Source organism: Protomyctophum bolini (assembly GCF_963924005.1).
Source record: "Protomyctophum bolini genome assembly, chromosome: 14".
NCBI classification, from domain to species: domain Eukaryota; kingdom Metazoa; phylum Chordata; class Actinopteri; order Myctophiformes; family Myctophidae; genus Protomyctophum; species Protomyctophum bolini.
Genome location: NC_137875.1, coordinates 30886462 through 30899208, shown reverse-complemented (window position 1 = coordinate 30899208; position 12747 = coordinate 30886462). Strand labels below are relative to the sequence as shown.

General features: G+C 42.2%; 1 protein-coding gene across 1 annotated transcript in view; it reads right to left on the bottom strand.

Moving 5' to 3' along the window:
• Nucleotides 1-6155, bottom strand: part of oprm1 (opioid receptor, mu 1) — a gene marked incomplete at its 3' end in the record, with an annotated part of 39242 nt that extends 33087 nt beyond the window's left edge. The window contains exon 1 of the mRNA XM_080782959.1: nt 6058-6155. Within this exon, the coding sequence (XP_080639085.1) occupies nt 6058-6113 (56 nt within the window). The 5' untranslated portion in view covers nt 6114-6155. The remainder of the gene's footprint in view (nt 1-6057) is intronic.
• Between the last annotated feature and the right edge of the window lie 6592 nt (nt 6156-12747).

The window sequence follows — 12747 nt, the reverse complement described above, 5'->3', positions numbered from 1 at the left end:
AGGTTTAGAAGAATTATCTTTAGCACTGCATCATCACTTTTAGTTAAAAAACTAAAACTAATTCAAAATACAGAAGAACCAAGCAACAACCATGATACAAGCTCACCCATCACAAGCAACCTTGGGAGCAGAAACATATTAACTTTGTAATATAGAAATGGTCCATGAGCTTTAAATGAATACTCTTACCCCAACAATTCTGTCAATGCTGTCAACAATGGTGACCAGACCAGAGTCCAAAAGTTCCAAAGAGTTCCAAAACGGTAAAAATGAAATGATGCCATAAAGCTGGTGCAGCATGACATTGCCTAAAGAGTTCATTTGTCAATTGTCAGGTCAATGAGAAAATGAGTGGTCTACTGGCCCTGAGGGTACCTAAACAGCTGACTGTCAGTTTGAGGCAATGTCTTCTCTTATGGGCCGACTGGGAGATAAAACTTACCTTACCAAGCAGAAAAGTGGGTGAAATGGGGAGTATTTAGCTGATGATGGGGTTTTAGTTTTGGGTAGGGGTACCAGCTGATTTCCATTAAGTGGGGACAATGCCTTCCTGAAGGGATTGGTAGAGGATATCAGCCATGGGCTCACACTGCATTCATATGCAATTGCAAACTCCTTACACCAGCTTCCTTACGGATGTTACTTAATTTCCTATAGTGGCACTGGTGCTGGGCCTGTAATTAGAAGAGGGTATACACACAAATAAATCATCAGTGTTAATTTAACTCTGAGAAATGGGCACAAATGGCCACACAATTTTGAGACTAAAGATTTTATAATGTAGGGTTGGGTATTATGATATACCGGTAGTCATACATAATGTATTCATTTATTTTGGCTATTAAGTTGAGATCATGTTTAAAGTACTATTGATTCCGGTGCCTTAATCTTGACGGTCAATTATTGTGGTCATACAAGGCTTATTGTGACTAAAGATAGGTATTAGGGATGCCATACCTATAAAGTACAATAATATTATAAGATAAACCTTTATTGATCGCTAGAGGGAAAGTCGGGTGTCACAGCAGCAACGGCAGTAAAAATGAAATAGAGTCAAGAATCAAACAAAAAACTTAAAAACAATAAGCTGCACTGGGAATTAATGCATTTATGATCAATCTATCAACAATGAGTGCACGGAGGGATACAAGCAGGGTCTGTCAATGGTCTAACAACTAGTGTCCGACGGACATATCGACCACCGATATATCGGCCTCAATATGACCATATAAGGACTGTGGAGCCTGATAGCTACTGGCTGTCTGGAAAAATGACAGGCAAAGTTGTTTTGTGGGGTGCCAAGGAGGGATGAGTGTGTTGTTAATAGATATTCTCTCTCTCTCTCACTTTATCTCTCTCTCTTTCTTTCAACCCAACTGGTTGTGGTGTGCCAAGGAGGGATGAGTGTGTTATTAATAGCTATTCTCTCTCTCACTTTATCTCTGTCTCTTTCTTCCAACCCAACTGCTCGAGGCAGATGGTCGCCTACTCAGACTGACTTGAGCCAGGTTCTGCCTCAGTGTTTCTTCCCGTTAAAGGGAAGCTCAAAAGATTTTCCTTGACACCATCCTCAAGTAGTTCCTCATGGGGGAATTGTTGGGTCTCTTGAGACAATTTGTTATCACTTGAAACTAAAATGTATTGCCTGATTGTCTTGTACTTCATCATAATAGAACCAGCTTCTTCATGCAGGGTGTGTGTGTGTGTGTGTGCGCGCGCGCGCGCGCGCGTGCGTGTGTGTGTGTGTGTGTGTGTGTGTGTGTGTGCGGGCGTGCGTGTTCTCTTTCTGCCTCTAAATAAAACATCGTTTTATTTAGATAAATAAAACATCGTTTTATTTAGAGGCATGTCCTCTTTTTAAAGCAACAGATGCGTTAAATCAAGTGCAATCTTCACTCTTTCATTACTTAAATCTATGGTCTTGGGCCAAAACATGAATCCTATTAATTCTCCCTCTCCTCCTCCTTTTACATGTATTCTCATTCTTGTTCGTTCTCTCACTCTCTATCACCCCTTATCAATCTTGGCTTTTCAACTCTTTCTTCGCTTATATCCTACTCTCCTACTGTACTCATGTCAATCTCTTTTTCACACTGCTTTAATTTAAAGAGGGTACTCTCTCTCTCTCTCTCTCTCTCTCTCTCTCTCTCTGTCATCAATATAGTATGACTAAGCTTCCGCCAGAGACATTTGGAACAAGATGCTGGACCCTTTTCGTCAAACATGTGGCTTTTTTCTGGAAAGCTTTCTTGCTGTCTGGCATTGTGCATAAGAGAAAGAGGCAAACCTTCCACCAGGGATACCAGTAGTGTTCAGTATTTTGTCTTTCCACGTTCTGATTCTGTTCGATACTTTCAAGCTGTGCACTGTGCAGCATTTTCCTCAATCAATATACCAGTCATGCCTGGTTGTAATTATCACAGACACACGGTACATTGTAGCAAACAGGGTCAAGAATGGCCAATACAGCTTGCCTGAGCATGCAATACATGAGTACCTGCACTGCATCCCCATCTGCAAGATTCACCATTTACCATTCACCATTTATCATTGTTTTCCTACAGTACCTAGTCTTTACTCGAGAACGGAACCGAAGAGAGGTTCATTATATCCTCTGGAGATGGTTGGCAGAGTGCTGAGGTGGAATAACCGAACATTGATTAAATTAATGTAATTGTGACCAAAGGTCGCAGTTAACTATGGAATTGTGCGTTTTTTGTCACTGAAAATCCCCATACATGGGGAAGACCCCATATATTGTGCCCATGTCTTGTGACATCACTATGACATCATCAGGGATATTAAGCCCATATACAGGAATGTCCCCCATATATAGTCACGTCTTATTAGGCCAGAAAAGTATGGCCCGGCCCTAACAGAGCCCTCATCAAACCCTGTACACTCAACACACTGCCACCCTTAGATCTCCAAATGTATGTTTATATGGAGCAGACCTGTTCCATATGTTCCACATCAAACCCTGTACACTAAAGACACACTCCATATGGCCAGTACAGAATTCATTCCATATGTTGATCTGACCACCCCATGCCAAAGCGCCAGCGCTCACCCAGCAGTCTGCTGTCACTCAGGCGGATGTGTGCACGCGACCTCGAGGTCGCTTCTCGTCCTCAGGTGTCTTACTGGTTCTATTGAAGGGTATTTAGCACAAACTGCAAGTGTTGGTACTGTAGCTTTACACGAGCACGTTCTACCTGCTAACAAAAAGTGGCCGTATTGTTGTCGATTTGCAAGTCCACAAGCACAGCTGCAGCATGCATCCACGACGCGTTGAGCAGAACAGATCGGCTCGCATTCGGTAAACAACACCGTCATATGCAAAACATGTTACGGGCGCGGACCGAAAACAGCATGTTTTGTCCTCCTGGCTTGTTTCGGATCAAACTACCGGTATGTAATGTGTGTGAAAGTGCCTTCTGAACAATGGGAATTATCAAGTCAAAACAGCGCAACGCTCTCAGTGACAAGCACCATGCATGCACGCAACTGTCTGGGTAACAGGTCATCTCGCCCCTTTGCCAACTCGCCCCGGAATTTCCGCACCAAGCCGTGGATAGCTCGCCCCCAAAGCGTGGATATCTCGTGTCTGCACACAGCAGAACTTCCATATACGAGCCAGACCACCTGAGTGGGGAAACTGCAGACTCAAGTGTCACATTAAGTAAGAAATCTCTCCCGCTGTCTCTCTCCCCATCCCGCCCTCTCTCTCCTTCTTTCTCTCTCCCTCCCTCTCTCGCTCTTTCTTTCTCTCCCCCTCCCTCTCTCACTCTCTCCCTTCCCATCTCTATCAATTCAATTCAAAGGAGATGTATTGGCATGAGAAAACGTATGTTTACATTGCTCTCTCTCTTTCTCTTTCTATCGACATTTGTGGCGTTTATCGTCCCTGATGTATGTTGTCTTTTTATTGAGTTGTGCTTGAAATGTACTGTAATAGTAAATATTTATAAAGAAATCGCCATAACATTTTGTATTTGTATGGCGTAGCCCCATGTTCGAATGCCCCCGCCCCCTGTCAAAAATAGCTAAAATCGCTAAAACGTATAAACTGATATTTCACTTTAAAAAAAACTTTTGGTCATTTTATCGATCTACTCAGGCTTATGTGAACACACCAGACAGTTTTTAAGTTGCTTCAGTCAGTATTTAGATATTTGATATTCATTTTAGCTGCCCCGCCCCCTTCCTATACAAACCCATTATAACTTAAAACTCCATTTAACTTGATAGATTCATTCATAATAGTTAAAATTGAGTTTTAAGGGTTTGTATAGGAAGGTGGTGGGGCATATAAATGCATATCAAATATCTTATTTTTATAATTACTGAGTCAAGCAACTTAAGAACTGCCCGGGGTGTTTTTTAAAGTGAAATATCCCTTTAATACAAATATTTTACCTAAAACTTGAACATTGGTTGAAAAAAACGAACTATATCCAATCATTAAAAGACATCGCTATAAGAACAGGATACGATACAAAAAGGCTGTAAGCACATACAATCATTCATTCATTAATTCATTCATTCAAAGTTAAGTACTGTCTGAACAGGTGGGTTTTTAACAGTCTTTTAAAATTGTCAACAGAGGGCACAAACTTTAAGGCCAGGGGGAGGTTATTCCACAGTTAGGGGGCAGTGCATGCAAAGGTTCGGTCTTTAGCTTTATGACTGAGGGGAACAACCAGCAGGCCCTGGGCTTGTGGAGAGCTCTGTATGTGATTACAAGAATCTTAAACTGGATCCTAAAATTGATGGTGAGCCAGTGCAGGGAGACAAGAACGCCTGCATTGTTTCACGTTTTCAGCTTTTTCTAGTAGCTGAGTTTCATCTGCCTCAACACACTCAAGTCATAACTCATAACAGCGATATACACACTCAGAGTCTGTCAGTGCAAGCACATCTTTTTCTCATCATATCAGTCATATTTCACCTATTTCTAAACAATTTTCTGATTTGGTAAGTGGCCACTATAAATGACCACTACTATATTAATATTATTTATAATAATTATTCTCTAAACATTTTGTAAGCACCTGGAGGCGACGGGAAATGCTGCATGGTGGGGCTCCATAGGTACTTGTGGTACTTCTTAGGTAGGCTACTTCTTTCTTGACTCATGCAGTGGCAAAACACTCATCTACGTAAGCATATTGTATCATGGATATCAATATGCTTAGGTAGATGAGTGTTCAATCACAACAGTGACAACACACAATAATTCATAACAGTATTGAAAATAGGCACAAACAGGAGAACATATAACAACATTATTGTTGCAGGACAATCTGACATGTATGCTGCTGGAGCTAAACATCCTTGGACTAGCTATGTGTGTGTGTGTGTGTGTGTGTGTGTGTGTGTGTGTGTGTGTGTGTGTGTGCGCGCGCGCGCGCTTGCGTGAGTGCGCGTGGTCGCGTGCGTGCGAGAGAGAGAGAGAGAAGAGGAAAGCGAAGAGTGTAAGTGCATATTATTCTTTTATGATGTGTGTGTCACACATAAGGTCTAAATTGGTCCCTCGGTGGTGAATAGGTCAGGTGAATATTGCATATTGCTTAGCCTATAGTGCTTTAGCCTTAGGCTATACACGCAGTGGGACTGTGGGACACCTGCCTGCAGTATAGACCACATAATATTGCCCTAGCACATCGTCTGATCGCCAACAAAGATGCAAATCAATCAATAATCGTGCATTCGTGCGCAAGCTACTTGCGCGAGGCTAAATGTTCGCATTACGCGCCACAGCCCAGTGGGTCCAATAATGTCAAGTCGAGTTGTGGTCACTAGCTGGTCACATTGTAAAGCCCAGTTAGTATAAAGGGGAATAGGCGGTGCAATTATCACATTATGTGGTGCACGGCCACGGACGTGCACGAGGGATGATGGAACCAGAACCACCGCAACAGGTGCGAGTCATTAGTAAGATGACAGTTAGCTCATTAGTACAATAGCTTACAGCCACGCCAGGCCGAATCCTCGACACATGTGATGACGATGATGATATAACACAGCCACAGGCTAGAGGCTACACATTCTTACCTGACAATGACATACATGACCAGCACGTTGCCCACCAGCCCCACCACGCACACCATGGAGTAGAGAGCGGTGATGACAATCGCAATGACAACGGGGGTAGTGTCACTGTCCAGCATGCCGGAATGAGCGTGGTCCGGGTCGCATCGCCCATCACCGAGGCTGTTGTTGTTGCTGTCGGTAAAGTTCTGACAGTAAGTGTGGTTGTAAAGTGTGGCCACGTTCGGGAATGTGCCACCGCGGTAGTGACGGTGTATATTAATACCCGAGCTGTTTCCTGTGGTCTCCATGATGGCTATATTTCTTCGGCAAGAGGGAACGAGCTGTTAATGAATAAACTGAGTTCTTCTCGTCCTACTCTCCGCAGGTCCGTCCGTATATGTACAAGAGAGATGGAAGCAGCCAGCGGCAATGGGCTGCGTTCACCAACCAGCCAGTTGGCGCTCCACTGTGTGATAGGCTGTGACAGTTCACTGACGAGCCATGCGCGCTGAGACGCGATCCTACGGAGCTGCGGGGCAGACAGGTGGGAGGACGTAAAGTAGATTCGTTTTTGCTTCCTTGGTTCCTAGGCTTCTTCTGATTCGCATCATGTACTGTACTTTATCCTCTCTCTCTCCCCCATTATTCGTGCATTCCTTCCTTGCTTAATTCGCTCATTTTTAAACATTCTTTACTAATTTCTGTGGCATGCCATCATGTCAATGTCATGGCATGCCATGAATCATGCCATGAATCATATGATCATGTCAGTGATGTCACTCACTATATGGGACACTGGGTTGGGATTTGGGAAAGACTGGGACGGGGAACAGAGAAACATTTGACACTTTGTATATGTAGGTCTATAGTTGTAGTAGTATAGGATAATGTTGTAAAAGTTTCTATAGCATTCATAATGCATTATGTCTGCTACCTATCAACATTCATAACTTAAGGCAATATAAGTTTGATTATAATAGACTACTACAATTGCATTCAAGGTAGGCCTATATATTTTGAATAGCTTGCTGTTTTCTGTATAACCATGATGGGTGGAGAGTAGGCTATAGTAAGGTTATGCTATGCCATGACACCTTCTAACATAATTAAGGGTATGTCTGTATGAATGAATGAATGTCTGTATATGAAACATTGTCGGTTGTCGCTGCTCCTCACTGGCTCCCGATTCCTCACTGGCACCAATAGCTCTGAATTTTCACACAGGCATTAACCATTATATTATGGCGGTCTTAATGATCGAGGCCCTTTTTCAATTAACAAATTTAACGCTGTTAATTACATTTATTTGTGAATTAATTTTCTCCATTGACTCATAATGGGAAGATCGAAGACTCCCATTCAAGTATTTTTACTTAAAGTAAAAGGTTCATAATGATTACGGAAATGAATTTTTTTTTTTTTGTTCATCAGTCAGCCTCAAGGTGGTTCAGCCCACTTTACCTTTTGTGCTATAGCTCTCGAACTGCAAGTCGTAAAATAATACAAAAACTGACGCCGCCCATTTGCCTCCATTTGCCTAGAAAGACTTTCTACCATTCCCGATATTTCTTCAAAACACTTTTTGCTCTCCCACCAACAGATTTTGAAAAATCGGTAGGCCTACACATTATTTCTGGACCTAACCGATTAAAAAAACACAGGCAGAATTTTCATAGTCTGTATCGTTCGGCCGTAATCGGCTTCTGAAGTTAGTGATTAGTTATAAAAAATAGCACAAATCAAATCACCAATTAACGGAATGTCCTATCCACCCCCAATTTTAATCACATGGAGGTTTAATAAACAGAGCCAAATTCAATTCCATTTTCACCCAGTGCAGGGAGACAAGAACGCCTGCATTGTTTCACCTTTTTCTAGTAGCTGAGTTTCATCTGCCTCAACACACTCAATATAACGGTTCTTTCATAACTCATAACAGCGATATACACACTCAGTGTCTGTCAGTGCAAGCACATCTTTTTCTCATCATATCAGTCATATTTCACCTATTTCTAAAAAAATCTGATTTGGTAAGTGGCCACTATAAATGACCACTACTATATTAATATTATTTATAATAATTATTCTCTAAACATTTTGTAAGCACCTGGAGGCGACGGGAAATGCTGCATGGTGGGGCCCCATAGGTACTTGTGGTACTTCTTAGGTACTTCTTTCTTGACTCATGCAGTGGCAAAACACTCATCTACGTAAGCATATTGTATCATGGATATCAATATGCTTAGGTAGATGAGTGTTCAATCACAACAGTGACACACAATAATTCATAACAGTATTGAAAATAGGCACAAACAGGAGAACATATAACAACATTATTGTTGCAGGATAATCTGACATGTATGCTGCTGGAGCTAAACATCCTTGGACTAGCTGTGTGTGTGTGTGTGTGTGTGTGTGTGTGTGTGTGTGTGTGTGTGTGCGCGTGTGTGTGCGCGCTTGCGTGAGTGCGCATGGTCGCGTGCGTGCGAGAGAGAGAGAGAGAAGAGGAAAGCGAAGAGTGTAAGTGCATATTATTCTTTTATGATGTGTGTGTCACACAAGGTCTAAATTGGTCCCTCGGTGGTGAATAGGTGAATATTGCATATTGCTTATAGCCTATAGTGCTTTAGCCTTAGGCTATACACGCAGTTGTATAGCCATATACATGGCAGTTGCAAGGAGTTGCATTGGTGTGACATGTCCTTAAAACTGTTTTGTTGCAAGGAGGTGTATTGGTGTCTTAGACGTTACATGCAGCTCAATATGTGTGCATTCATGTATGCCTCATTTAGGCTATATAATGTTTAAATAAACTACACACACACACACACACACACACACACACACACACACACACACACACACACACACACACACACACACACACACACACACACACACACACACACACACACACCATCACCACACTAAGGAGCAGCTCAATGGAACTGAGTACATTGTTGCTTTAACCTTGTGCACCAGTTATCCCTCTCAGAGCTCCAAGTCTTGGCAGCTAGCTAGCTCTATTGGCTTTTTGTCATGGGGCTTTTGGCTTTCCCCACACACACATGAACAACATGACAGTGTTGTTCATTACATTTCATAATCATCTTACTTAAAAGCTTAAATTAAGTACTGTGACTTTGCAAGATGTGATTAGGGGGGGAAAAACCCTAAACCAGTTCAGCAACGGCATCAGTAGTAAATACCATAACAGCATCAATGGGTGGGCTTTGTTCAACTCTATACTTTAGTGTCAGAAGTCAGTTCAATCAGAGGGGTTGTCTCTCTTTTTTTTTTTTTACTCATACCCACCTACTGACAGCTCTAATATTGTGCATATCGTGCACAAGGACATTGTAAGATGCATAGCCTAGCTTACTTCCTACTGTATTCTGTGGACGGAAAACTATACATCTTGTAATACTGTAAGCCTTATTATGATGCAAGATGTAGTCCATCCTCAGCCATGCCATCCTCAGCCATGCTTCTTTGATGGATGTGCACTGCAGTGTGTCCAAAACTCTAGTTTATCGCTAGAAAGTCTACTGAAATAAGATTAGTTCCATGAAATACCTCTGTCCGGTTCGCTTAATTCCTGTCTGAGGTCATTTTGACCGGGGTTCTTTTTAGATTTTGAAGTTGATTATCTTTGCCCATGAAGCTTTCAGAAGGTTCCCCTTCCATGACCAAACTAACAAACGAATCACAGTATCGAGGGACGAGGTACCGTCATGACAGTAGTGGTCAGGGTCGGGTTGCTGCCAGCGGTGGGAAGCACTGGCCAGGGCGGGGACTCGATTGTCACGGATCATGGCGTCAACCAGACCCGTCATCATCGGCGAATCCGGCGATCACTCGGAACGTGTGATTGTAACACTTTTTTATTCATTATAATTGCAGTGATCTTCTTCTTTTTTTCCCCTTGCCGACCAACACCACCGCCGGGCTAGCTACATGCGCAGACACGTACAGATGGATAAATAATGACAACGCTTCCCCTCCTAGCTTGCCAACCAACACCATCGCCGACTCAGCTACATGCTCAGACACGTACGGATGGATGACAACGCGTCTCACCGTTAGTACTAGTTTTGAACCGAACGGTGGATGATGGGACTTTTTGTAGCCTATGGATCAAGACTTTTGCTGCCACCCTGTTACTGTTATCGAGGGAATGAAAGCAGATCTATGAGATAGATTCGACGAGGCGCTCATCCTCCTCCTCCTCATCGGGTAAGAACAATTTTGTGGATTGACGGGCAGATGAACATGAAACGATCCAAAGACGCTTTGTGTCATTATTTATGTATCTACGCGTCTTTGCATCGCATCATCGTTGTAAACGTCATGTTATAGTCTGCCCTACACAGTTGCCATACTTACTATCATACTGCTATATTGATTATTTTCTTTTTATAGTGCTATATATTGATAAAGTGCATTATTATTACTCTTATAGTGCTTATTGGGTGTGATCAATTGGCTAACATGGTGACAGGTTGCACAGCATATGTCAGAACATGCCAGCTCCATATACAGAGATCTACAGTATAGGGGTCAACAGTGCCCATTGGGGCTGATCAATAAAGATTCTGAGAATCATGGTTGTTGTAAACTCTAAATGGACCCTCGTCTGGTTCTGGCAGACCGGTAGTGTGTGCAGGTTGGATTATCATTACAAAACGTCATACACTAACCACTACAGCCCTATATGCATTTCGGCCATTTGAAAATAGCTAATCTACAAGGACCACATTTGCTTTGCCTCTACCATGTGTTCTTGCTTACTGTAAGTTTCTCTGGACTAAGAGCATCTGCTAAATGTGTAAATTGTTGTCCCTCAGAGCTGGCACACAAGAGTGTGGAGTTGGACGTCCTCGCCCTGTATTCCCTGAGGTCATCGTCAAGCCCAAGTTGGAGCTGTATTGGGACACTAGTGATGTTCTTGCTAACCCATTTTTCAACAAGACCATGGCGGGTGATCGTTTTTCAGCTCCTGCTCCGGTTCCTTCACTTCTCAGACAATGGGCCTACCTGGGCCTACCTGTTGGGACTACCTGTTGCCAAGCTCCAGGAGATGTTGACACCCATAGAACATTTGTATAGACAAGGGAATGATGCTTTGGTGTGGGAGGCTGGGCTTCAGAGTGTATATATATACTGTAGTGTGCGGCTCACTGTATGCTTACTACAGTAAAAACTCTGATATATCACTGTAACAGTATGATTACTGCAGTAAAAGTAATGGGCACCACAGACCAAACTGTAATAAAAAAAGTATACATGATTTTCTGCCTCAGTTGTTTATATCAAGATGTACTGAACTTACTTACTTGTACTTCAACAGTTCGCCAATTAACTGGCGAACGGTAGATGGGATAAAAGTAATTATTTTTTGCATAGCAGAGAGTCTGTTCTTTCATTCGGTATATAGTATGTACAGTATATGTCGCTATAGGCCTTATTTAGTGAATATTTAGTTGTTCAGGTCCATGTCTTCTCTAAAGTTCTCTCTGCTTTCTAATAGCCAATTACTGACGAACTGTAGATGGGATCAATGTAAACCTTCCATAACTCCGCTTTCTGTTCAAGATAATCACTTTCAGGCAAAAGCAGATGTTACAAAAAGGTCAATAAGATGGTAAAATATATATATATTTTAATTGGAGTGTAGTTCTTTTGATGTATGCGGTGTGATTCTCGCTATAAGAGAACATTTTGCTGTGGGCCCCGGAAAAGGTCCTTCCTTCAATGTTAAACGATACGTAGCACCGGACAAATAGGCAGAGTGAGTGAGTGAGCGAGTGAGCGAGTAGGTAGTAGCATTTACAAGAAATCTGACGCTGATTGATCCAGCGGTGTGCATGATTAACACACACAACACAACACTCTCACACTCCTGCAGAGAGACACCATAATACATTATCTTCGTTCACTTAGTGTCTCTCCGAAACTGTAATGAAGCAAGCAAGGGCATTATCTTGATTAAAATCAATCCCTATTGGATTATGCAGAGCTACATGCCCTCATTTCACCTGAAAATGACAAGATTGTGGAAAGCCTTACAGAATACTTAAGAGATCAATCCTTACCACTTTACTTTAAGAAGAGCTGTCTGTAATCGTTACAAATGTCATTATAATTATCATGCTCCTCTTTATTACCTCTGTAGTTTTCACACAATCTTGCACTATTGTCTAATGTCTATAGTATAGTTGCAACACATTCTCACCCCAAGGCGTCAGTAAATGAAGATCTGTCATGACTCCACTGCGTCCATTTTGGACGCCATGGCATTCCTATAGTTGTTGACTCTATACAACCCAATATCGCTCTTCCCGCCCGGCTGTCCTCCCATGAACAAGATCCAATTGTGTTCGCATAATCGCATAGATGCCTGTTAAAGCCAGATGCACCACGTTGGATTTGAGAGCTGTATGTAGTTTTTTGCTTTAGGTGTGTTAAAACACAATTTAGTCAAGGCACAAATAACTAAAAGCATATATGATTTTGGTGTCTTTAAAACTCAAAATCAATCTGATCCTTGATCAAATAAGAAGGTTTTTAGCAACAGGCCATAAAGGAGGTGATTGAATTTGAGAACGATCTCGGTCAATGCAGATTTACTTCAGTGTAATGCACCAATGCACCAAAGAGTCATTATTATTTTTATTGCACATACTGTGCATTAATGACTGCAGAATGACT